This window comes from Sarcophilus harrisii, chromosome 6 (assembly GCF_902635505.1).
Source record: "Sarcophilus harrisii chromosome 6, mSarHar1.11, whole genome shotgun sequence".
NCBI lineage: Eukaryota > Metazoa > Chordata > Mammalia > Dasyuromorphia > Dasyuridae > Sarcophilus > Sarcophilus harrisii.
In genome coordinates, this window is record NC_045431.1 from 250,239,625 (window position 1) to 250,263,865 (window position 24,241).

General features: G+C 32.4%; 2 protein-coding genes across 2 annotated transcripts; both read left to right on the forward strand.

The window, feature by feature from the left end:
- The first annotated feature begins 8,313 nt into the window (after positions 1-8,313).
- On the forward strand, positions 8,314-9,273 carry LOC100917199 (olfactory receptor 5M11-like). The gene has a single exon (XM_003773903.1). It carries the CDS (start codon positions 8,314-8,316, stop codon positions 9,271-9,273), a length of 960 nt encoding a protein of 319 aa, XP_003773951.1.
- Positions 9,274-17,643: 8,370 nt separating this feature from the next.
- LOC100916935 (olfactory receptor 5M11-like) lies at positions 17,644-18,599 on the forward strand. The gene is given in 2 exon segments (XM_012552670.1): positions 17,644-18,019; positions 18,022-18,599. Coding segments are annotated over 2 exon segments (954 nt in total).
- Positions 18,600-24,241: the final 5,642 nt, after the last annotated feature.

Here is a 24,241-nt window from a genome sequence, read left to right on the forward strand (position 1 = left end):
CAATAAAAGAAGAAAAAGAGATTAAAAAAATTAGTGTAGGAAATGAGGGAACCAAATTATCACTCTTTGCAGATGATACCATGGTATATTTAGAGAACCCTAGAGAATCAACTAAAAAGTACTAGAAACAATTCATAACTTTAGCAAAGATGCAAGATACAAAGTAAATCTACAGAAATCATCAGCATTTTTATATATTACCAACAAAGTCCAGTAGCAAGAGATACAAAGAAACACATTTAAAATTACCATCTATAATTTCAAATAATTAGGAGTCTATCTGCCAAGGGAAAGTAAGGAATTATAGGAACATAACTACAAAACACTTTCCACACAAATAAAATCATATATAATCAATTAGAAAAATATCAAGTGCTCATGGGTAGGCTGAGTGAATATAATAAAAATAACAGTACTACCTAAATTAATCTACTTATGCATGCCATATCAATCAAACTCCCAAGAAATTATTTTGCATCTCTAGAAAAAATAACAAAGTTCATATGGAAGAACAAAAGGTCAAGAATTTCAAGGGAATTAATGAAAAAAAAATTCAAATGACGGTGGCCTAGCTTTGGTAGATCTAAAACTATATTATAAAGCAACTGTCATTAAAACCATTTGCTACTGCCTAAAAAATCGAGTAATTGATCAGTGGAACAGGTTAGGTTCACACGACAAACTAGTCAATGATTGTAGTAATCCAGTGTTTGACACATTCAAAGACCCCAGCTTTGGAGATAAAAACTCATTTTTTACAAAAAATGCTAAGAAAATTAGAAATTACTATGGCAGAAACTAAGCACTGACCCACAACTAACACCTTAAACCAAGATAAGGTTGAAACAGGTTTATCATCTAGACATAAAGAATGATAGTATAAGCAAATTAGAAGAACATAAGGTAGTTTACCTCTCAGATCTATGGAGGAAGAATGAATTTGTGGCCAAAGAAGAACGAAGTATATTATTAAACACAAAATAAATAATTTTGATAATATCAAGTTTAAAAGTTTTTAATGAAGACAAGATTAGAAGGGAAGCAATAAATTGGGAAAGCATTTTTATTTAAGGGTTCTTATATATAGAGAATTGATTCAAATTTATAAGAATTCAAGCCATTTTTCAATTGCTAAGTCATATCTTCAAAGAACTTACATTTCAAAGTAGAAAAATAGCAAAGAAAAGGAAGTTGAAAATGGAACTGAGTCATGATGGGCTTGGCTAGATTTTCGCTGAGGGTGAAGCCATAGGAGTAGAAGATATTTCAATATGTATATCCTAGATCTAAGTGAAATTTCAGAATGAAAGGCAGGGGAATTATAGAGGAAGTCTGGAATGCAGGATACATGGGAAATATACACATACATGAATGCATGCATGCACATACATATGCATGTATATATTGATGTATTATATATAAATAATATATATCCATTTAAATAGAACTATGTAAATCCATAAATATATCGATCAATAAATCTAGTCACACATATACATATATATAAATATATATATAGTCACTCATAAATAAATATCTATATACATACATCTGCATGCATTTCATGTTCTCCCCTCCACACAATAAAATGTAAGATCATTGAAGGGACGGACAGTTTCATTTCTGTATTTCTAGTACTAAATATAATGCTTAATAAAATTTGAAGAAGTATTTTAGAATATGATGATTCCAACTGAAACATAACAAAATATTTCAAATAAAATTACTTAAAATTAAATAAGTATTTAAACAATATATAAAACAAAATTCATAATGTTACAAATCAAATTCAATGTTTCTAGTAAAAAGGATTCTATCAATTATTGTTTCTCCCTGAAGATATTTGCATAAATGCCTTTTTAATTCTTTGGAATGGACTAGTAAATATTTCAAGGAGAATGGTGTCAAATTGCTAGGAAGGAGTAATGTTATTCAATGAGACTCATCGAGCATTACCTTGTGTATCAGCGTAGAAGTTACCTTTGCTCAAATCTATCCATTGTGCAGTTTTCCTTCTCTATGGCCTGTTTTTATCCCATTTAGGAAATAGCATGTAATGGAAGCTTAGAGGTTATGCTTAAGATAATCAATAAATGGTAGCATCTCCTAAAAATATTATAAACACTAAACAAATTTAGAAACTGTGGGCTGGGAGAATTCTGTTCTGGACATTTAAAAAATTCTGCAATACTCACACAACTGTTGGGGTAACAAAGAAAACATTTGGAATATTTCAACCATTACAAAAACAGAAGTTAATATTCCTTTTGTAATATAAAAAGTCCTTATATTTCATTAAATCCATGTTTTTCAATCATGTCTGACTCTTCATGACTCTGTTTCAGATTTATTATTTTTTTTGGCAAAGATATTAGAATGGTGTGCCATTTTCTTTCCCAGATGATTTTACATATGTGGAAACCAAGAGAAACAGGGTTAAATAACTTGCCAAGATCTAAACAATTAATAAGCCATATTTGAACTAAGGAAGAAAAATTTTTTATACTCTTGGCCCTGTATTCTGTCCACTTGACCACTTAGCTGCCTTGCAAATTTGGAACACATTACTTTGGTCTTCTCTCTCCAAGAATTAAGTTCTAGTTTCGTTGATTTAAATTAATGTCAAAAAGATAGAAAATAAATATGTTATTCTAGTATTAGAAGACAATTCAGTTAAGTAGGCTTATTATAATCTTAATTATTTAACTTATATGCAGATTACTTAATCAAAATGTCAGGCTAGATGAATCAAAAGATGGAATTAAGATTTCTAGGAAAATATCAATAATCTTCAATATACAGATTTTGATGGCAGAAATTGAAGAGGAATTAAGAATTCTTTTGATGAGGATGAAAGAGAAGACTGTAAAACTTGGCTTGAAGCTTAACATTTAAAAAATATGCACTAAGATATAGGTAAATGGTACCTGGTAAATAAAAGAAAAAGAATTGGATATAATTGAACAATTGAACAACAAAAACAATTGTAATCCAAGAAAACATGAACAAAATGAAGGGAGATATAAAGATATCTACAATGAAAGAAACACTCTCACCTATGAAATTAAAAACAAACGCAAAAAACAACTTTGTAAGTGAAATGGAAGGCTTGTTACATACATAGAATGCATAGGAGAGATGTGCATAGTTAAAAGGAACAAAGGAAGATTAAGGGCATCAGATAATTTACAAAATGAACAATAATTTAGTGAATTTTTGAGTGCTGCCTATAAGATTGCAAATTGGTGTAGACATGTAGAGTTGCTTATCTCCTGGGAGTCAGAATCCCCATGTCATAATCCTGATTCTGACTACTGTGTCACCATGGTACAGTAATTTCTATTTTCTTGGCCTCAGATTCTCATTATTGCTATGAAATATTTAGGCTCTGTGATGTCTAAAATCTACTTTGTGTCTAAAATCAGATAGTTCTGTGTAGTTGGGGAACTATTCCATGATAATCATCTCTTTGGGATACAAGAGGATTTATGATGCATTATGAAGTCATATTTTAACATATGAAGTCCCAGACATATACCATAAAAATCCTTTATAGAAACCTACTTAAAAAAACTTAGTAAACACAACATCACACAATTCAAATCTGTGCTCACAACAAAGATGATTTCACCAATTATGGTTTTTCTCTGGAGATATTTCCTCCAGTGACTTTTGCTTCAGGGAGAACGGCCTCAAATTGCCATAAAAGTATAAGTATCTATCTTGGTTCATTCAGAAAGTGTTTCTAAGAAGAGTTTTCTCTTGCTCAGGTAGGTTGGGCCATTTGAAGCATAGTGGACTTCCAAATAGAGTTCAACTTTTCAGCTAAGGGCCTGTTTCCATTTTTTTGAGAAAGCAATTGCGTGATGATGGGATGGATGCTTCAACAGAAGCTTGAAGACTGTCAGTGAACATGAATCAGTGTGGCTGGCGTCTCTAGACAATTCAAAAGAAAAAGGCAGCAAACACTGAAATGGGGAAAATTGGTCTACATGATTCAACAGAATTTTTATAGTCTATTGTAGGATTGTAATGCCATAGTCCATGTAGAAAAGGAATTATTATTGTTATATCAGTTATTGAGTGCTTACAATCTTCATAATGTATTTAAAAATAGTACTGAATTATTTATTTGAACTACCGATTTAGGATACAAAGACATGTTATTCTCAAAAATGCAGCATACTTCCCAATGATTTAATATAATTTAACATGAAATAAAATAATTTATTAGAAGAGAATTTGGATTATGAGGGACTTATATTTAGAATATAAAATATTAAATGTCAGACTTGATTAGGCCATAAAATGGACAAGAATGTCAACAAGTAGAAAGCACCTAGAACATAAAATGCCAGAGCTGAAGGAACCAAGAAAGGTAGGCCCATAAATGTCAAAGTTATGAGAAAGCATAAAATATTTAATTTGACAGAAAGAAACTCCAAATTGTCCAAAATAAAAGAGTAGATGTACTACAGGACTCAATAATCATAAATTTAGAACTGGAAAGATTTCGCAGGACATATAGTTCAAATTGCTAATCTTTCAGATGAAGAAAAAAATAATATTTAGAGTTGTTGCTCATTGCCCCATGTTACACAGGGAGAAAGTGAAAAGAGAAGGGATCAAATATGGATGTTCTATTTTAAACCCCAAATTCTCTTGCTGTTGATAGTAATAAGTATCAGCTTCTCAGAGACAGGCTTATAAAGAAAATAGTAAATCCGAAGTGGTGTCTCTTGCATTCTCCTTATGTATAAAACAAGCCCAAGATCCCCAAATTACACATATAATTTTAAAAGTATTCCACCCCCAAATTTTGATCTTGCTTTGGACTTCCCAACATTTTAACTGGTTTGTAGACAAAAGCATTATCAATTTCTTCTCATTCCATTTCAAGAGTTTAGAATCTTTGTATATTAGAGAGTGAAAAAAAAGTAGAAAACTTTACGGGGAAAAAGACAAAGGATAAAGGAGAAAATGGTTTGATCTTCCCATAAGAGAATAGTCTCAAATCAGTAATACATTCTTGTTTCAAGAACCAATAGGATCATCTTCTTACACAAAGTTACTATAAGTATGGGTCAGTGAGAGCTTGGAAAAGAGGTCTCATTTCTCAGGAAAAGAAGGATAGTAAGTAAATTTCGAAAGAAATCTACATGTTCCTCTTTCTCTGCTGGTTTAGCATTTTTATTGGGGGCTTAACTAAAAGATGAAATGTCATACATGTATAATTTGTTGATATATAATTGGAAGGATTAGACAACATAATCAGTACCAAAAAATTCATGGAAGAATTAGAAATTTAACAACAATAAGTGTAATTTCATGAATATGTTCAAATTATCTATTTCTGAAATACAACAGTAAGCTTAGAAGTGCTGAGGTTTGGGGGGAAGAGTCCTAGTAGCAACCAGAATTGAATACTTGGTCTCCTCTTGTTATTCCTTCATTGCCCCAGATTCTTACCTTGTCAGCAGTTCTCTAGGATTTGTACTAACTTTGCTGCTCAAAGTAGAGGCTATAAGCCTCTCTTGCAGGAGGCATGATGAGGAGAAATTGTTTGCTCCATCCTCTGCAAGCTGACCTCTTATGCAACTTTATCCCAGTATTTTGCTGACAACCAAGGTATAAACTCCATAACCATGGTTTTATTTGTGTTTTATGTGATATCCTTTTAGATATGTTTGAGTTTAGTATAATGGAAGGAACATTATTGAATCTAGAAGATATCAGTCTAAAAACTAGCTATACCACTTATTATGTTCTATTAAGGCTCTGTCTTTAGAGTCAGAAGAACTGGATTCAAATGCTGCCTCTGCTGCAAATTGCCAGTTTAACTTTGGCTAAGCCAGTTCAACTCCCAGTTATCTTATCTGTGGAAGGAAGGGGTTAGACAAATGATCTGCCAGTCCCTTTTAGTTTTAAATATATTTCCTATTATATACTGCTTTCTAGGCTTCAGTTCTTCCTTTTATAAAACAAAAAAATTGGATGAAATGATGTCTAAAGTAGTTCTATAATATTAAAATAGCATGATGATCACTTTATTCTAATATTTATATTTAACATACAATCTAGATTTCTATCAAGTCCAGTCTATAGCATTTCCAATAAGATACTCAAAGAGATAAAAAGAAGACTGGGTAAAATCTCCTCCTTTGGAGGAGAGACATTCTCCATTTCTTTTAGAGAAACTCAGGGGTCCAGATTCTATAAGAATAACTCTTAGGAATGAATGGTGTCTTTTACCTCCTAATCAGGTACTCGTTTCACTATTTCTATTAAGTTACAAAGATTTAGGGTAGAAGCAAAGGACTGATTATCATTAAGATTAGAGAGACAAATATGGTTAATTTTGTCTCCACCTGGCCCTTCACTCCATATTCTCCTCTGAAGTCTAAGATAAGCTGTGACTAAATAACTATCAATAGTAGACTTTTAAAGAATTGTTGAATCCCATATGTGATCTAAGAGAACTGTAATGGCTCGATTGTAATTGCATAGTAGTGTCATTGCTCTACTATTGCCTTTTTAGACAGCTGCCGAGCACATGTCTTCCCAACCAATTGATCAACTGTTATATGGATAACAATGGATAAAACTTATGCATGTGCAAATCAAAGAAAATATTATGTTGTAAAACAATTCAGAAAGAAAGTGTTCCATAGAAGATACATACACAAAGTCTCAGAGATGAAAAATCAGAGTTCAAGTAAACATCTATCATATATGAATTATGAGATGATGAGCAAATTGTTTACTCCCTCAAAGATCCAAACAGCTCCTAAAACCATAATATGTGTGAATATGCATCTATAGGGAGTGTTTCAATTGTGAAGTATATCAATCACCTAGTGTCTTACCTTCCATTTGGCCCTAATTACATATATAAGGTAAGGAAAGGAGTAAAATTATTATTCTCATATACTAACTCACTTTATGATTTAACTGGTGATCACCCTTCCAAAATCACATAATGAATAACTAAAAAACAAACAAACAAAAAACAACGAACAACAACAACAACACAACAAAACAACCGATATTTTCCATTGTGTTTTCAGACCTGAAGAGTCTACTACCTTCCTGTACGACCTCTGACAAATCATGTTGACCTGATGAAACTCATTTTTCTCTTTTCAATAATTCCTAAGGTCCCTTTCTGAAATAAATTTAAAATTCTATCAAGGTGTGGTAAATCAGCAAACATAAAACCAGGTCAGGGAAAGAATTTTCACTACAAATACAGTCATAGAATGTCAGACCTGAAAAAGATTTAGGAAGATGTCTAGTCTCACCTTTAATTAAAATAATGTTCTCCTTTATAAACAAATGATTATTTAGTTTTGGATTTAAGACCCTTACTGCATAAAAACCTATCACCTCTTGTGGAAGTCTTTCAAATTTTTTTGAAAATTGTAAGTTTTCCTTTTTTCCCCTTTATATCTATCATTCCTTTTACATTGTTCTGGGGCAGATAGAAACAAAATAAGATAATTAGACTTAGTAGCATTACTCTTCCACCTAATAGTCTTTTAAGAAATTGAAGACATCTATAATGCTCTCAATGTTTTTCTTCCCTAGTCTAATAATCTTTGAATGGATCTTCATAGTATGATGTTATTTAGAATTCTGGTTATCCTCCTCTTCCTAAAATATGTAGAAATGAACATAATATTCCAGAGGAGTCATGACTAGGTTTACTCTTCTTCTTAGTGTAAAACACTCTGGATGTTTTTCTATATAATTTCTTGACTGCTATACCATGTTATTGATTTGTAGTAGTGTTTTTATAATTCCTGATAATTCTTAAATTTGCAAATCAGAATTCTCAAAACCATTTAAGATTTTGCTGTTAAAAAGCATAATTTTATGATTCATTATTTTGCGTGCATTTTAATGTATGATAATGTGTAGGAGTGTGTGTGTGTGTGTGTGTGTGTGTGTGTGTGTGTATGTGAGTATGCTTAGAAAAGAAAATCTACAGGAATTCAAATTGACAAACTGAAAGAAAAGAATAATCTCCAGTTTTCAATTACAAACAAAAAGTAAAATAATGGATAAATAAGATATTTGGAAGCAAAAATCCTACAGGGAATTCCAGGTGCTTTTATTATGTCATATTGAGCAGGTCATTTATTTCTCATGGGTCTCAATTTCCTTCTCTCTAAAATTGTCACACTAACACTCTGTTTCTTTGGAGTTTTATGAAGGAAATGTAATTTAAAATGCAAAGAACCATATTACATCTTTTTAATTCATTTTTCTCTTGTTTCTATTGATGTCAGAAGACCACAGAGACTCAGGCAAATGTCAAGCCAAAATGACAGCTCCAGAGTTACTGAATTTATTCTCCTTGGACTCACAAATCGTCCTGAACTACAATATATACTATTTGTGGTTTTCCTTGTAATCTACATTTTTACCCTGTTAGGAAACCTTGGAATGATTGTATTGATCAAACTTGAGCCCCGTCTTCACACTCCCATGTACTTTTTTCTTATTAATTTGGCTTTTGTAGACTTGTGCTATTCTTGCAATGCAACCCCCAAGATGTTGGCAAATTTCTTATCTGAAAGGAAGAGCATTTCCTTTGCTGGTTGCTTTGTGCAGTGTTACATTTTCATTGCTTTGCTGCTCACAGAGTTTTACATGTTGGCTGCCATGGCCTATGACCGCTATGTTGCCATCTGCAGTCCCCTACACTACACTGTGAAAATGTCCAGGAAAGTCTGCATCTGCCTGGTCACCTTTCCCTATATTTATGGTTTCTCTGATGGTCTTCTCCAATCCATCCTGACATTTCGCATGTCCTTCTGTAGATCCAACATCATCAATCACTTCTACTGTGCTGATCCCCCTCTCATCAAGTTGTCTTGTTCTGATACTTATGTTAAAGAATATGCCATGTCCATCTCAGCTACATTCAACCTCTCTAACTCACTTGCCATCATTCTCATCTCCTATGTCTTAATCCTGGCATCCATTTTCCGTATGCACTCTACTGAGGGAAGGTGGAAGGCCTTTTCTACCTGTGGCTCTCACATAATGGCTGTTATTTTGTTTTATGGAACTCTCTTTTGCATGTATGTGAGGCCACCCACTGATAAAAGTGTTGAGGAATCCAAAATCATAGCTGTGTTCTACACTTTTGTGAGTCCTGTTCTGAACCCACTCATCTACAGTTTAAGAAATAGAGATGTGAAAGCAGCTTTGAGAAATGTTCTCAGGAGGAATCTACTGAAGAAGTCAGTTTCAAATATATCATAAACCCTTCTTATTTGAATGAAATGGCCCTATAGTTGGAGACATTGGATAAATAATGTTTTTACTGTGTCAAAGTCTCAATTTCTTACATAATGGATGAGAACTGAAATTATACAAAAACTCCTCCTTTGATGAATATTATTTCATACCATATTTTTAATAATTAATAAGGATAAATGATTCTGATGCAATTCCTAGAAGAGAAAAAGCCATCTGTTAAATAGAACTTTTTCATATTTTTTTTTAGTGTACTAGGAATATTCCCAAAATAATGAAATCCTGTTGTACCTCATTCATTCAAGAATAAAACACAAAATTTTGTATTTGGAAATTAAAGTCTTTAACCACTTTTCTAATTTGGCTATTTTATTTTTTTAATTTTGTTATTTTACTTATTAATTTTATTATATACCATTATATTTAATTATATAATATGTAATTTTGTAATTCCTTTTTGCAGACTCAATGGTCTAAGCAAATACATCCTGGTTTTTCTTTTCTTCCTTTGTTGCATTTCCTCACTCCTTTTAAAAATAATTTTTAATGTACTTTCAATTCATGAAAAAAGAAGCATTTCCATAGCATAGTTAAATTTAGAAAGAGATGATTACACATGAAATAGCAAATTGCTGTTCCTTTTAAATATACAATGAAATCATCATGTAGATTTATTTTCCTCTCCTTCCTGCCCTAGTTAAGAACACCATTAGGCACAAATTAATATGTAAATATGTACATATATGTATACATATACATATATATGTATGTGTATAAAATATTCTATACTTCCTTTTATTATGCATAATATTCAACGCTATCATTTAGAATACCATAGCTCCCATCAAATCTCAGTACAGGTACTGAATCCTCCAGAAGGCCTTTCTGATTCTCCAAATGCAATTTTCTTTCCTCCAGAATCATTTATTGTTTACTCCAAATCTATTTTGCAAAATTCATCAATATGTCAAAACAGTTCACCAGGATTTAATAAATTCTATAGGATAATTCAAATATATATATGGAAAGAAATTCTGAGAATACGCATATAAGTAGAAAGCAATGCAGTCCATGCCTCAAAAAACTTACAGTTAAATGTAGAAAAACAATAATTAAAAGGAAGTTGAAAAGAGGATTGAGACATGACTGGCTTCCAAAGTTTTCCAATGGGAGAGAGGCTATAGAAGTGGAGGACATTTCAATATGTGTATTCTAGAGAAGGATGAAATTTCAAAATGAAGGGCAGGGGCATTGTAGAGGAAATCTGGAATGTAGGATACAGGGGAAATATTTGCATACATGAATGTATGCATACACGAACATATGCATGCATATATCAGTGTATTTATATGTATATAAACAATTCATATATAACCATGAAAATGGACCTATATAAATGCATAAATATAAAGACAGAACAAAAACATTTATATATGTGTCTGTGTGTATTCATTCATAAATCATTATACATATTTGCATGCGTTTTCATGTTGTTTTCTCCTGTTATAAAATATAAACTACTTGAAGGGATGGACTATTTCATTTCTGTATTCCCAGCACTCAAAATAATGATTAATAAATGTTGATTTTAATTGAATTGTAGCTTGAAAGTTCTTTCCACATTTGAAATTTCATTGTTTTATATATTTGAGGACTTGTTTTTAATATTTATCTTTTTGGTCTAAAGGATGATCCATGATACAACTTGAAGGAATAGTTCAGAACATAATGACTCCAACTGAAACATAACAAATTACTTCAAATATAACTACTTCAAATTTTATAAGTAATTAAATAATGTAGAAAACAAAAATTTTAATGTCACAAATCTAATTCAATGGTTTTGATAAAAAGGATTCCATCAATTATTGTTTCTCCCGAAGATATTTGCCCAAATGACTTTTTAATTCTTTGAAAAAGACTAGAAAATATTTCAAGGAGAATGGTGTCAAGTTGCCAGGAAGGAATAACATTACTCAGTGAGACTAAATGAACATTCATTGTGTATCAGACTAAAGCTTGTCTTTGTTCAAATGGAGGTCTGTCCATTGTGCAGTTTTCCTTCTCTATGAGCCATTTTTATGCCTTTTAGGAGGAATTATATAATGGAAGCTTAGAAGTTATGTTCAAGGAAATCAATGTAACATCTCCAGGAAAATGCTACCAATACAAAACAGATTTTGAATCTATGGGCTGGGATAATTCTGTTTTGGACACTTAAAAAATTCTGCAATACTCCCATGGCTGTTGGGGCAAGAAAGAAAGATTTGGAAAATTTCAATGGGAGGTAGTATTCTTTATTAACAGAAAATTTTCTTATATTTCATTCAATCCATTGTTCAGTTGTTTTTCAATCCCTTCTGAATCTTCATAATCCTGTTTTGCATTTTTTGAAAAAAGATATTTGAGGGGGTGTGCCATTTTCTTCTCCAGATGATTTAACAGATAAGGAAACTGAGGGAAAGTGTTAAGTGACTTACCCAATTTATATACTTAGTAAGTGTTCATTGCCATTTGAACTCATGAAATAGGTTTCTCCTTATGAAAGGCTAGTATTCTGTCCACTTGACCACCTAGCTGCAGAATATACATCACAAATCGGGAATACTGATTACATTGATCCTCTCTCTCCCAGATTTGAATTCTGTTTTGGTTGATTTAAATTAATAATAAAAAAGTTAGATAATAGAGGACAAATCAGTTAACTAAGTTTATTGTAATCTTAGTTATTTATCTTACATACAGAGTACCTTAATCAAAATGCCAAGTTGGATGAATCAAAAACTGGAATTAAGATTTCCAAGAAAAATATCAATAATCGTTGATATCCAGATGGTACCAATTTGATGGGAGAAATTGAAGAGAAATTAATGTTTCTTGATGGGGGTAAAAGAAAAGAATGGCTTGAAGCTAACTTGTAAAAATATGCACTAAGATATAGACAAATTAGCCATAGAAAATGGAGGAAGAAAAAATGGAAGCAATATCAGATCTTATATTCTTGGACTCAAAGATCATTGCAGATAATGATTGCGGCTTTGACATGAAAACACACACACACACACACACACACAGACACACACACACACACGCACATGCACACAAACACCTGGTCTTTGGAATTAAAGTTATGGAAAATGTGAATAGCATATTAAAAAGCAGAGACATCATGTTGCCAATAAAGGCCAATGCAGTCAAAGCAGTGTTTTTTTTTTTTTTTTTTCCAATAGAATATATGGCTAAGAAAATTGGACTTTGAGTAAGGATGAACTCTGAAGAATCAATGCAGTAAATTAAATAAATCAATATTTTAAAAAACTTAATTCAGATTATTCACTGGAAGTTCAATCATTAAAGCTGAAGCTTCATATTTTGGACTCATATGAGAAGATAGGGCTCATTGGAAAAGAACCTGATGTTGTAAAAAAATCAAATGCCAATGAAAAGGGAGACAGCAGAAGATGACATGAAGAGATAGTGACACAGAAGCGAGAAACATCAATATGTACATCATGTTGTACATAGGGGAAGATGGAAAGGCCTTGCACACTATGGCACATGGGATCACAAAGATTTGGACATGAGAGAATGACTGAACAACAATAAGAATTGTAACTCAAGATGAAAAAGGTGGAGAATTGAAGATCTTTGCAATTTGAGGGAACCCTTATCTATGAAATCACACAATTTTGCAAGTGTAATGGAAGTTGACACACACAGAGAATATCTAATATATGAACTTCTGTGTATGTATACATGTATACATATATACAGATACAGATACATACACATATATAGTGAGAAGAGACAAGAAAAAGGGAATAAGATAATGTACAAAATGAGCAATAATCACATAATTATTGAGACTTGTTTTTAATATCACAAATTATAGAACAGTGAAAACACATGTTCTGGGAATCAGAATTAGTGTGTGTTATTCATAGCTCTAATACTAATCCAAAATGCCACCTTTATTGAGGAAATTCTTGTTCAGATGCCTCATTCTTATTATGAGATAGGCTCTATGAAATTTAAAATGTACTCTGTTTTTAAAAATCTAATAGTTCTGTATATCTTTTGATTTGTTCCATATTAATGATATATTTGAGATAAAAGCTTATCCATGATGCAATCTGAAGAAATATTTTGACATATTACATCCTATTTAAACGCCACATATTTACACAATGCCAATCAAATTAGAATTATAAAGTAATGGAATTACATCATCCAAAACAAACTCATGTTTGTAAATATAATTTCACCAATTATAGCAGTTCTCTGGAGACATTTACCCAAGTGATTCTTGTTTCCTTGGAAGGAATTAGAGAAATACTTCAGGGAGAAAGTCCTCAAATTGCCAGAGTTATAAGTCACCCACACAGATTTACCCAGAAGAACTCAGATGTCTCTAAGAAGAGTACTCAGGTACGTTGTATCATTTGGAGCATTATGTACTTTGACTTTTCAGGTCTCTGGCCTGTCTTCGTTCAATTGAAGCAGTAATTGTGTGGTAATAGGGTAAGTAAGTGATATCTCAGCAAAAGTTGGAAGGACGTGACAATGGAATTAAATACCTATGGCATTTCAGAGGAAAAGAAGCAAACACCAAATTAAGGGGGAAATTGCCTTGAGTGATTCAAGAGGAATTCTACTGTCTAGTGGTCTCAGATACTTATAGTCTGTTTGATCTTGAGCCAATCTCTTAACTCTCTGAGCCTCAGTGCTGTTGTTCAGGGTATGAAAGTGGTCAGGGTGGGGCAAGTTGGTAGTACAGTAGATGAAGTTCTGGGGGTCAGGAAGAATCATCTTCTGGGGTTGAAATGTGTCCTCATACACATATAAGTCATGTGGCTCTGGACAAATCACTTAACCCTATTTACCTTGTTTCTTCATTTATAAAATTAGCTGGAGAAGTAAAAAGCAAATCACTCCATTACCTTTGTTCAGATTATATTAAATTATATTATATTAAAATATAATAAGATTAGCCTCAAAGGTAAGCTTACTATACAAACAAAAGCTCATCATTTTTTAGTTAATATATGAAGAGCTGTAAATATATAAGGGGACACAAACCAAACAAGCAAACCAATTAAATCATACCTGTTTTCAAGAAACTTACAGTTTAATGTCAGATTGTATATGAATGATAGTAAATAGGAAAAATAAAGGAGCAGTCTCAGAGAAAACTTGGTTAGATAAGGGAAGATGAATATCTTCAGGCAAAAGCTATAATTTTGAAACTTGAAGGATAATTTGTCAAGATAACAGACAGAGAGGAGGTTGAAGATATTTGGGATTGGAGGCAGCCACTCTGCATTTTGATGCACAGAATAAGGAGAGGGAGGTAGATGTAGGAAAATACACCTCTCTCTCTAGTTCCCAGGATTTCTCTTGTAAAATCAGTGATAAGCATTTGAGCAGAATCCTACAGCATTTTACAGATCAAATAAATATTATCTGTGAAAAATGACCAAATCCTTTCTTTTCTATTGCAAAAATGTGGAATTGACAAGTTTTCAAGTAATGGTCCAAAATTTTATCACAAGTTAATGGAAGTACTACCATTAGAACTTAAAATAACTGACTCTAATCAAGTCTACTGGTATCTGAATTATAGCACAAATTTATCCATTGAACTCAATTTGACATAATCAAAGAAATGGTAGAACCTGTTACTTAGTGAAGCAGTTCTTAAAGGGGACAAATATATTAACAACAAACCTAAATAAGATAATCAAAATCATTCTACTTTATTGTCTACATGAAAGTCCTTCAAATAGTGAAAGAGAACACTCATTTTTTTAAATGAAATCTTCCCTTTACACAAAAAATATTTTAAGTTCCTTTGACCATTCCTAACATGGCATAAACTTAAGGCTCTACACACTCTTGATTGTCCTCCTTTGAACTTATCACTGACCTTCTTGAAAAATGGTGTTCAAAATTGAATACTCTTTTTTGATTTTCTTTCTTTTAATTAAAGATTTTTATTTTCAAAATTATTCTTAGAAAATTTTTCAACAATGACCCTTGCAAAACTTTGTGTTCCAAATTTTCCCCTTTCTCCCTACCCCTCTCCTAGATGGCCAGTAATCCAATATGTTAGACATGTTACAATTTCATATTAAATCCAATATATTTATACTTATTTATACAATTATCTTGCTGTATAAGAAAAATAAGATCAAAAAGGGGAAAAAATGAGAAAGAAAACAAAGTGCAAGGAAAAAACAAAAAGTCTCTTTTAATTTTTTTTAAAGCTTAGGAAATTACAGAAGCACTCTTCTTTTCTGATACGTTGTACTTCATAACAAAAATAATAAGATAACAATTCACTTATTTTACTGGCTATCATGTCACAAGGTTGACATATTTTTATAAAGCATGCTCAGATAGTTTAAAATTAAAATACCATACTACTATTTCCACTCTTTTGTGCATTTGTAGTTATGGCATATATTTTTTATGAAATTTGGATTTTTTGTGGGTTTTATTGTTTAGCCAAAAATGTAGGATTTTATATTTATTCCTTATAAACTTAATCTGATTCCATTCAAATAAATTTTCTAGTCCTTTTTGGACTTCTGACATTGTAATGAAATAGTTTAGGTATCCTTGACAGCTAGTGTCTCAAAATTATATAAGAATATCATGACTACATTTATCCAAGTAATTTTTTTAAAATGCCCAAGACAAAGTTATTTCACTGGGGATCTTTACTAGATATCATCTTCTAAATGTACATTGAGCAAATAACTGCTCTTTTGGTTTATCCACTTAAATTAAAAACAAATAACTACTTTTGTAACCTTATTAATATTATTTTTCCTATAATAACGCAGATTCTAATTGATCCTTGCCTATGTATCCTCTGGGCTTCTTGTTCTTGTCCTCTAATGTATTTCCCATAATATCCATGGTAAACTATACGAATCGTCGCTTTACCCTAATATCACAAATGTACCAGTGGAAAACTCCAACTATCTCAAACACAAGTATAAATGCTCTGCAGGGTTAATTGACAGAATGTTCTATTTCTTTGTAAGGACCTGTGGACATTTAATGTCTATAGGAACCTGAACCCGTTCTTCAATCCTAAACTTATATTGATGAAGAGGATATTGTATGACTGGTAAAGGAAAAGGTTTAGCTGGGAATGAGGCACAGTTAGTAGAGTATCTATTTATAAATATTTAAAATGAAAACATATTAAATATTGAAAAAATATGGCTACAAAGCCATTGCATAGTATGATTGGATAGTATATAAATATAGAAAAAGAAAGAAAGAAAATCATGTCTTTATTTTTGAAAAAATGAGTTGATGGACTGATATACAAGTGAGATAATTCAATTTTTGTTATTACCTTTACAGGTAGTCATGCAATCTATCTAAATAAAAGAAACAAAGAAAGAAAAAGGGTGAGGAAAAGGAGACAAAGAGAGTGACAGAGAGGAAGAAAGAGAGACAGAGAGTGGCGAAAAGAATATTATCTAAAGAGAAAACTGATATTTTCAGACATTCATTAATTCCATTTTTGAAACAGTGCCAATGAGAACACTGAGACTTATGAGTGGCTGCCATGACTTTAAATTCAATGCTCTTTCTACTTTTATCATCCTCTCATTAAATGTAAGTATGTCTAAAGTGTGGAAAGCATTTTATGTCAGGCCTCCTTTATTATTGATTGGCTAATTGATTAGTTACAAATTGATTAGCTAGTTGCATGAACTTTGAGGAGTCACTTCTCCCCAAAACTCGATGTTGTGCCATTAGAAAAACTGCAAGTAAAGTTCCAGTGCTATAGCTCTGCGATTCTATGAATGAAATTTAAAGGCTACTGGGTGTCTGTGTGTTGTCACCTCATGAAAACAGAATAAATTATTCTCGATTGTCTGAGTGATTATCTAGATATGTTGGCAAGGGAAGGGGGACTGATTAGAATTGATTATTAATACATTATTTTAAATCTGCTGTAAACTTGAGGAAGGTGTGTCCAAGAAGTTATACATTTTTAGGTATTTTTACATATTTCTGTGTTTAGGTGAAAAAAGCTGTTGGATTAGAGAATGACAATCTGAAACACAAAATAATTTCCCAATTTTTTTCAATAAGAAAGCCAGTGTGTTTTAATAGATTAATTTGATGTTTGAAGCCAAAAACTCTATACATAATTCCAGATATTTTTACTCTGTTCTACTGAGCAGGTCTTGTATATCTCAAGAGTTTCAGTTTCCTTTTCCACAAAGTAATCAGTAGTTCTCTCTATTGCTTAAGGGAGAAGAAAATAGTTTGTGAAATGCAAAGAGCTATATTACTTCATCTTTAATTAATTTCTCTTTTGTTTCTCTTGATGTCAGAAGACCACAAATGCCCTGGGACATGCAAAACTTTAATGGCAGTATTGCAGTTAATGAATTTATTTTTGCTGGACTCACAGATCGTCCTGAACTACAATATATACTATTTGTGGTTTTCCTTGTAATCTACTTTCTTACCCTATTAGGAAATCTTGGAATGATTGTGTTGATCAAATTTGAACCCCGTCTTCACACTCCCATGTACTTTTTTCTTACTAATTTGGCTTTTGTAGACTTGTGCTATTCCTGCAATGTAACACCCAAAATGCTGGTAAATTTGTTATCTGAAAGGAAGAGCATTTCCTTTATTGGTTGCTTTCTGCAGTGTTACTTTCTCATTGCTTTCCTGCTCACTGAGTATTACATGTTGGCTGCCATGGCCTATGACGCAGCCCCCTACATTACACTGTGAAAATGTCCAGAAGAGTCTGCATCTGCCTGGCCACATTCCCTTATATCTATGGATTCTCTGAAGGTCTTTTCCAATCCATCCTGACATTTCGCTTGTCCTTCTGTAGATCCAATGTCATCAATCATTTTTACTGTGCTGATCCCCTTCTGATCAAATTGTCTTGTTCTGACACCTATCTCAAAGAACATGCCATGTTCATCTCAGCTGGGTTTAATCTTTCCAATTCACTTGCCATCATTCTCATCTTCTATGCCTTCATCCTGGTAGCCATCCTCCGCATTCACTCTGCTGAGGGAAGGAGAAAGGCATTCTCTACCTGTGGCTCTCACATGATGGCTGTTACTTTATTTTATGGGACTCTCTTCTGCATGTATGTGAGACCTCCCACTGACAAAAGTGTTGAGGAATCCAAAATCATAGCTGTGTTCTATACTTTTGTGAGTCCTGTGCTGAACCCACTCATCTATAGTCTGAGAAACAGAGATGTGAAAGCAGCTTTGAGGAATGTGCTCAGGAGAAATCTACTGAAGAAGATGGTTTCAAACATATCATAATATCACTTTATAAGACAGTTTAATATTCAATTCTACTTCACTTTATTCAATGGAATACATATTTATTAGCTGCCTGTTACAAATGATGCAAGGATATACAAAAAATTGCCTATTTTAAATTCTACAGGAATAAAGATGAAGAATAAACAGAGATTACTAACTGGAAGGTAATATGTAGGAGACAATATTACCTAGAAAAATTTTAAAAAATCTTCATGTATTACCTAAATTGAGCCTATAAGAAAAATAAAGATTTTGAGCGATTGGTGTTAATTAATATAGTACTTTGCACATATTTTTTTCCTTTTTTTCTGCTTTCTCATGCAGCTTGATGAATATAGAAATATGTTTACAAGAACTGCACATGCTCAACTTAAAAATGTCACATAACCAATCGCCCATTATCTATAATTTCCTCATTGAAACTCTGCAGGGACAAAACTATCCAGCTATTACTTTCATCTTTATTTTCTATGCATTATTACAGATGTGAATCAATTACATGCTTTTGAAAATATATAAACATAATATATGCTCATTTTTTAATTGATATCTAGTTGAAAAAATCTTTTAGACAACATATTCTTTTTGCTGAGTCCAAATCTGCCTTTTGGTATCTGCTACAATTTTTTCCTAGTTCTGTCCTCAAGGGTAAACAGAATAAATCCAAGACATCTTTTAGAGAAAAACCTTCAAATACATAAATATATGAGCCTGCTAACTCTAAATCTTTTATTCTCCAGGCCAAACATCTCTAATTCTCTCTCTCTCTCATTTTTTAACCACCGTCTATAGTGAATTCCATTGCTTTATTATAAATGCCATATTATTCTGTACTCTATAGGAATATAGATACCTTGGACATTAGTTTTGAATTCAAAGTAAGTTGATTTCCAACAGTTTAGGGCAAGACAGTTCACTCAGTTGTAAAATGTTAAAATCTAGGGTCCAAATGGATGCAAGATAGTGGATTGGGGCAGCCATTCAGCAGATCCCCTAAATATCTTTAAAATAGGCTCTTAAATCAAATTTTGGAGCAGTAGAACCCACAAAATGTCAGGGTGAAAATTTTTTTTCTAGCTTAAGAAAACTTCTTCAGCAAAAGAAATTTGTTGCTCTGGGGTAGAGCACACATAGTGATGGCAAAAGTAGGGGCATCTCAGTATTTGTTTTGGGAATTCTCAGTCCAAACGTGTTAAGGAGGCAGATAACTGATTAGAAAAAGATTACAAGGTACTATTTGCTGGCACTGGGTATACTTGACACTAATTGGCAATTATATTGCCCATACATCTTTGGATCAGATCTCCAACATAGAGATGGGTGTTAATTATTGGTCACAGGGAAGTAGGGGCCCTGGTCACAGTACCAAAGCAAAGTGGAGGACTAGTTTTGGTCAGTATAGGTGAATATGCCAGCAAGACAATTTAAACTTTTTGGAAGCATGGTCATGTTCACATAAGATTTGGCAGCATATATATTAAAGAATAGAGGATTTAGAATATGATATTCCAGACAAAGAATTTAGGATTACCACCAAGAATACCATATGCATCAATGCTAAATGTAATTTTTCAGAGGAAAATTGTATATTTAATGAAAAACAGTCTTTTTTTATTAAAAGACCAGAGTTGAAAATATGAAATTTAAACACAAGATTCAAGAGAAGCTTAAAAAAGGGAGAAACATGAATGAGAGACTAGGTATAAGGGATTCAGTAATGTTAAACTCTATATGTTTGTATTTGTATACAGGAAGATGATACCTGGAACTCATAAGACTTTATAATTATTAGAGCAATTATAAAGGAATTTACATTGACAGATGAAATGGGTGTGATATTGATTATGTTTAAACATCTAGATGACTCAGTGCATAGAGCATCATGATTGAAATCAGATTGACCTAAGTTCAAATCTGGCCTCAGATACTTGATACTTATTTAACTGTAAACTTGTAAAAGTCCTTTAATTCCAATTGCCTTATTTAAAAAATGGCAAAGAGGAAGTAGCCAAAGCTCAAAAAATGAAGAGGTGAGAAAATGGAATTCACTGGGAGAAGGGAGGAAAGAGAGGTAGAATGGGGAACAATTTTTACATAAAAGAGGCATTCAAGGAAGAGATTTTACATTGAAGAGAAGATGAGAAGGATGATGACTAGTGTTTGAACTTCACTCTCTTCATAATTGCTTCAAAGAACAAAAAATCTATATACAAATTCAATTGTGCATAGGCATGGAATTTATCCAATAAGGAAAAAATGGGAAGGAGATAAGAGAAATAGGGTTTAGTGAATGAAAATGAAGGTGGATTAAGGAAGGCAATGGTAAGAATCACAACGGGTTTTTGAGGAGAGAGATGGAGAGAGACAGAGACAGAGACAGAGAGACAGAAAGATACAGTGATCAAAATTGTGAATATGAATGGGATGAGTTGGATTAGAAACTAAAATTTAAGAATGTGTTGCTTAAAAGATAAATTGTTGTTTCCCGTCATTCTTGAAGAAGATCATGACGTTAGGAATGTGAAGCCATGGCATACAAGTGAATTGAATTTAAATGAGAGAGGGCTGTGCAAGGTCAGCTGTCTCACTTTCCCCTTTGGAGCCATCTGGATCCAGTGGCAAGATAGAGATCAAGATGACTGGCTACACAAAATTAAAATAAAGGGCTGGAACAGAATCTAATTTGCTTCAGTGAAGTAAAAAAGGCAAATAAAGTAATTAAAATGTCAGAGAAAGCAAAAGCAGAAACATACCTAATTAAAAGAGATAATCACTGAAATTACATTATGCTAAAAGATGATAGGTAGTGAAATAATATTAAAAATATTCCAGAAATTTACCCTGGTAAAGATTCACTGAGTATAGAACCAAATCAAATGTAAAATAAATAAATAAATAAGAGCTATCCCCTAATTGATAAAAGGAGGATACAAAAAAGTACTTTTCAGAAGAAATCTAAGCTATTCTAATAAAAAAGGTGTTCTGATTACTATTGATTAATCAATTGCAAATTGAAACATCTCTGAGGTATCATCTCATACCTGTCAGAAATTACAAATGTTGGGAAGAATGATGAAAAATATGTGTATTGATAAATTGTTGGTGAAATAGTAAACTGTTCCAGACATTATGGAAAACAATTTGGAACTGGGCTTAAAGGGCTATAAAGCTTTGATCCATCAATACCACTAACTAGTGTGCATTCCAAAGAGAGCAAAAACAAAAAAGGAATATTTATAGCAGCACTTTTTTATGGTAGCAAAGATTTGAAACCTGAGGGGATGCTTATAATTTGGGGAATGGCTAAATAAATTGAGGCATATAATTTTAATGCAGTACTATTGTTCTATAAGAAAGTGATGAGGAGATAGTTTCAGGGGAAAAAAAGATATTTCAAATTCTATATGAACTAATGCAAAGAGAAATGAGAAGAACCTGGAGATTATTGTACATAGTAACAGCACTATTGTAATAATGATGAACAATGATGGTCAATATAGTGATCCAAGAAAATTCTAAAGAGCTCATGATGAAAAAATAATATATACCTCCAGAGAAAGAACTGATGAACTCTGAATGTAAAGTGAAGTATAATTTGCTTATTTTCTATATTTTTTCTTATTTTCATTTTAAATGTGGCTAATAAAGAAAAATATTTTGAATGATTTCACGTGTATAATAATTTAATATTTCTTGTCTTCTCAATATGTGTGGGAAGATGTGGAAGAAAGGGACAAAAATTGGAACTCAACATTTAAAAATCAAAGAATGTTAAAATATCTAATTAAAAGGTTAAAAAAGGCAGGGTGATCTACATTATCTAGATGCTTAAATATGAATTTAGGCCAGCAGAAGATGAGGGGAATCAAGAGTGTCTATAAATAGTAGTTAGATTAATAAATCCTATTTTAATTTTTCTGTCAAAGTATTCTTGTGTTTTGTTTAGCATTTCTTTTTTTGTAGGGAAACAACAAACTATTCTAAACCTGAAAAATGAAAGTAAATAAAATAAAAATAAAATAACTTGCCTGAGAATTATTACAAGGTTCAAGTGAGATAAAGAATGGAGAGTGCTTTGTCAGCTTGACTACGTTGTCTCAATGTGATGATGCATTTAGGCTTTCATTGATAAATAAGGCCAGTTGTGTGTCTCTCTAGGTCTAATGAATGTCATGTTCTCAAGTGTTTTTCCCTTCTATAGTCTAAGTAGTAGATAAATCACATCCAAGGCTCTTTATCTTGCTGCAGTATACTGGATCCAGGAAGGCTATGCCTGAGAGGCACAAGTTCTAAAAAGTGTTATCAAATTGGGAAAGTTTTGTGCATGGGTCAATTGAGACATTCTGAATTCTGCCAAATTAAGTTGGGAGACACTTAAAACTAAAAAGTAATTTACCAGGGCATGCATTTTGTTTCGAGAAAAAAATAACGAAAGAAGGAGGGCTACAGATCCCCACAGTGTGGTAAACAACCCAACCTCACCTAAGAAATACAATTTTAAAACAAAACAACTTTGCAAATGTAATAGGGGATATATATATACAGAATGCCTAGGAAAGATGTAACAGTGAGAAAGAAAAAAAAAAAAAAGGATGATGGGAAAGTGTGATAACCACATTAGCACCCTGGATACCTTAGAATCAGCCGGAGTCAGGATAAGCAAAAGTCCTTCGTCTTTATTCTTGAACTTTAGATGTAGGATTGAATTGGATGGAAGCAGAATCTCCATAACCTACCTTGTTCTTCTCCTGTCCAGAGTGACCCCGGCTAGTCTTACTCCACACCCTACTCCCTCCTACAATTCTCCGTATACACCAAATATCGAGCCAGCACAGGATAGTGGGAAGGGCCATTTTCCCAGTATATGCATAAAAAGTATTGTCCAATCAGTAATTAGCCTTAAGTGCTTGGTGGTCCAGACTTCAATGCATGAACTCAAGAGTTTCAGCCCTCTACAGCAAAGTGCTAATGAACTAAATCATTAATAATCTGGTGAATTATAAAGAGTCACTTAATAGATTACAAATCTAGTGGTCTAATTGTTTTGCTGGGGCTTAGACCAATATATATATATATATATATATATATATATATATATATATATACACATACATACACACACATACATATATATATACACACAAACACCATTGGAATCAGAATGCCTGTGTTTTAATCATAGGCTTAACACTAATCTACTGAGTTGCCTTAGTTGAATAACTTCTACTTATGATTTTTCTTTAGTGAGTAATAGTTAGATTCCATGATGTTTAAAACATACTTTGATTCTAAAATCTGATAACTCTGTGTATCTGGGGACCCATTCTATGATAATGATTTGTTTGGGATAAAAGATGATCTATGATGCAATCTGAAGGGATATTCCAGCAAACTAAGTCCCAGGTGAACACCACAAAAATTCTTCATAGAAATTCACTTAAAATAAATTAAACAAGTACATGGAATATAGCATCACACAATTCAAATCCATATTTAGAGTGAAGATAATTTCACCAATTATGACTTTTCTCTGGAGATTATTACCCAAGTGACTCTTGCTTCTTTTGACTGGATTAGGAAGGCCTCAAATTGCCAGAAAGTATAAGCCATCCACCTAGATTCATTCAGAAGACCTCACG

Excerpts from the sequence above, each read along its gene's own strand:
- LOC100917199 (XM_003773903.1), top strand. The coding sequence starts at position 8,314 with ATGTCAAGCCAAAATGACAGCTCCAGAGTTACTGAATTTATTCTCCTT.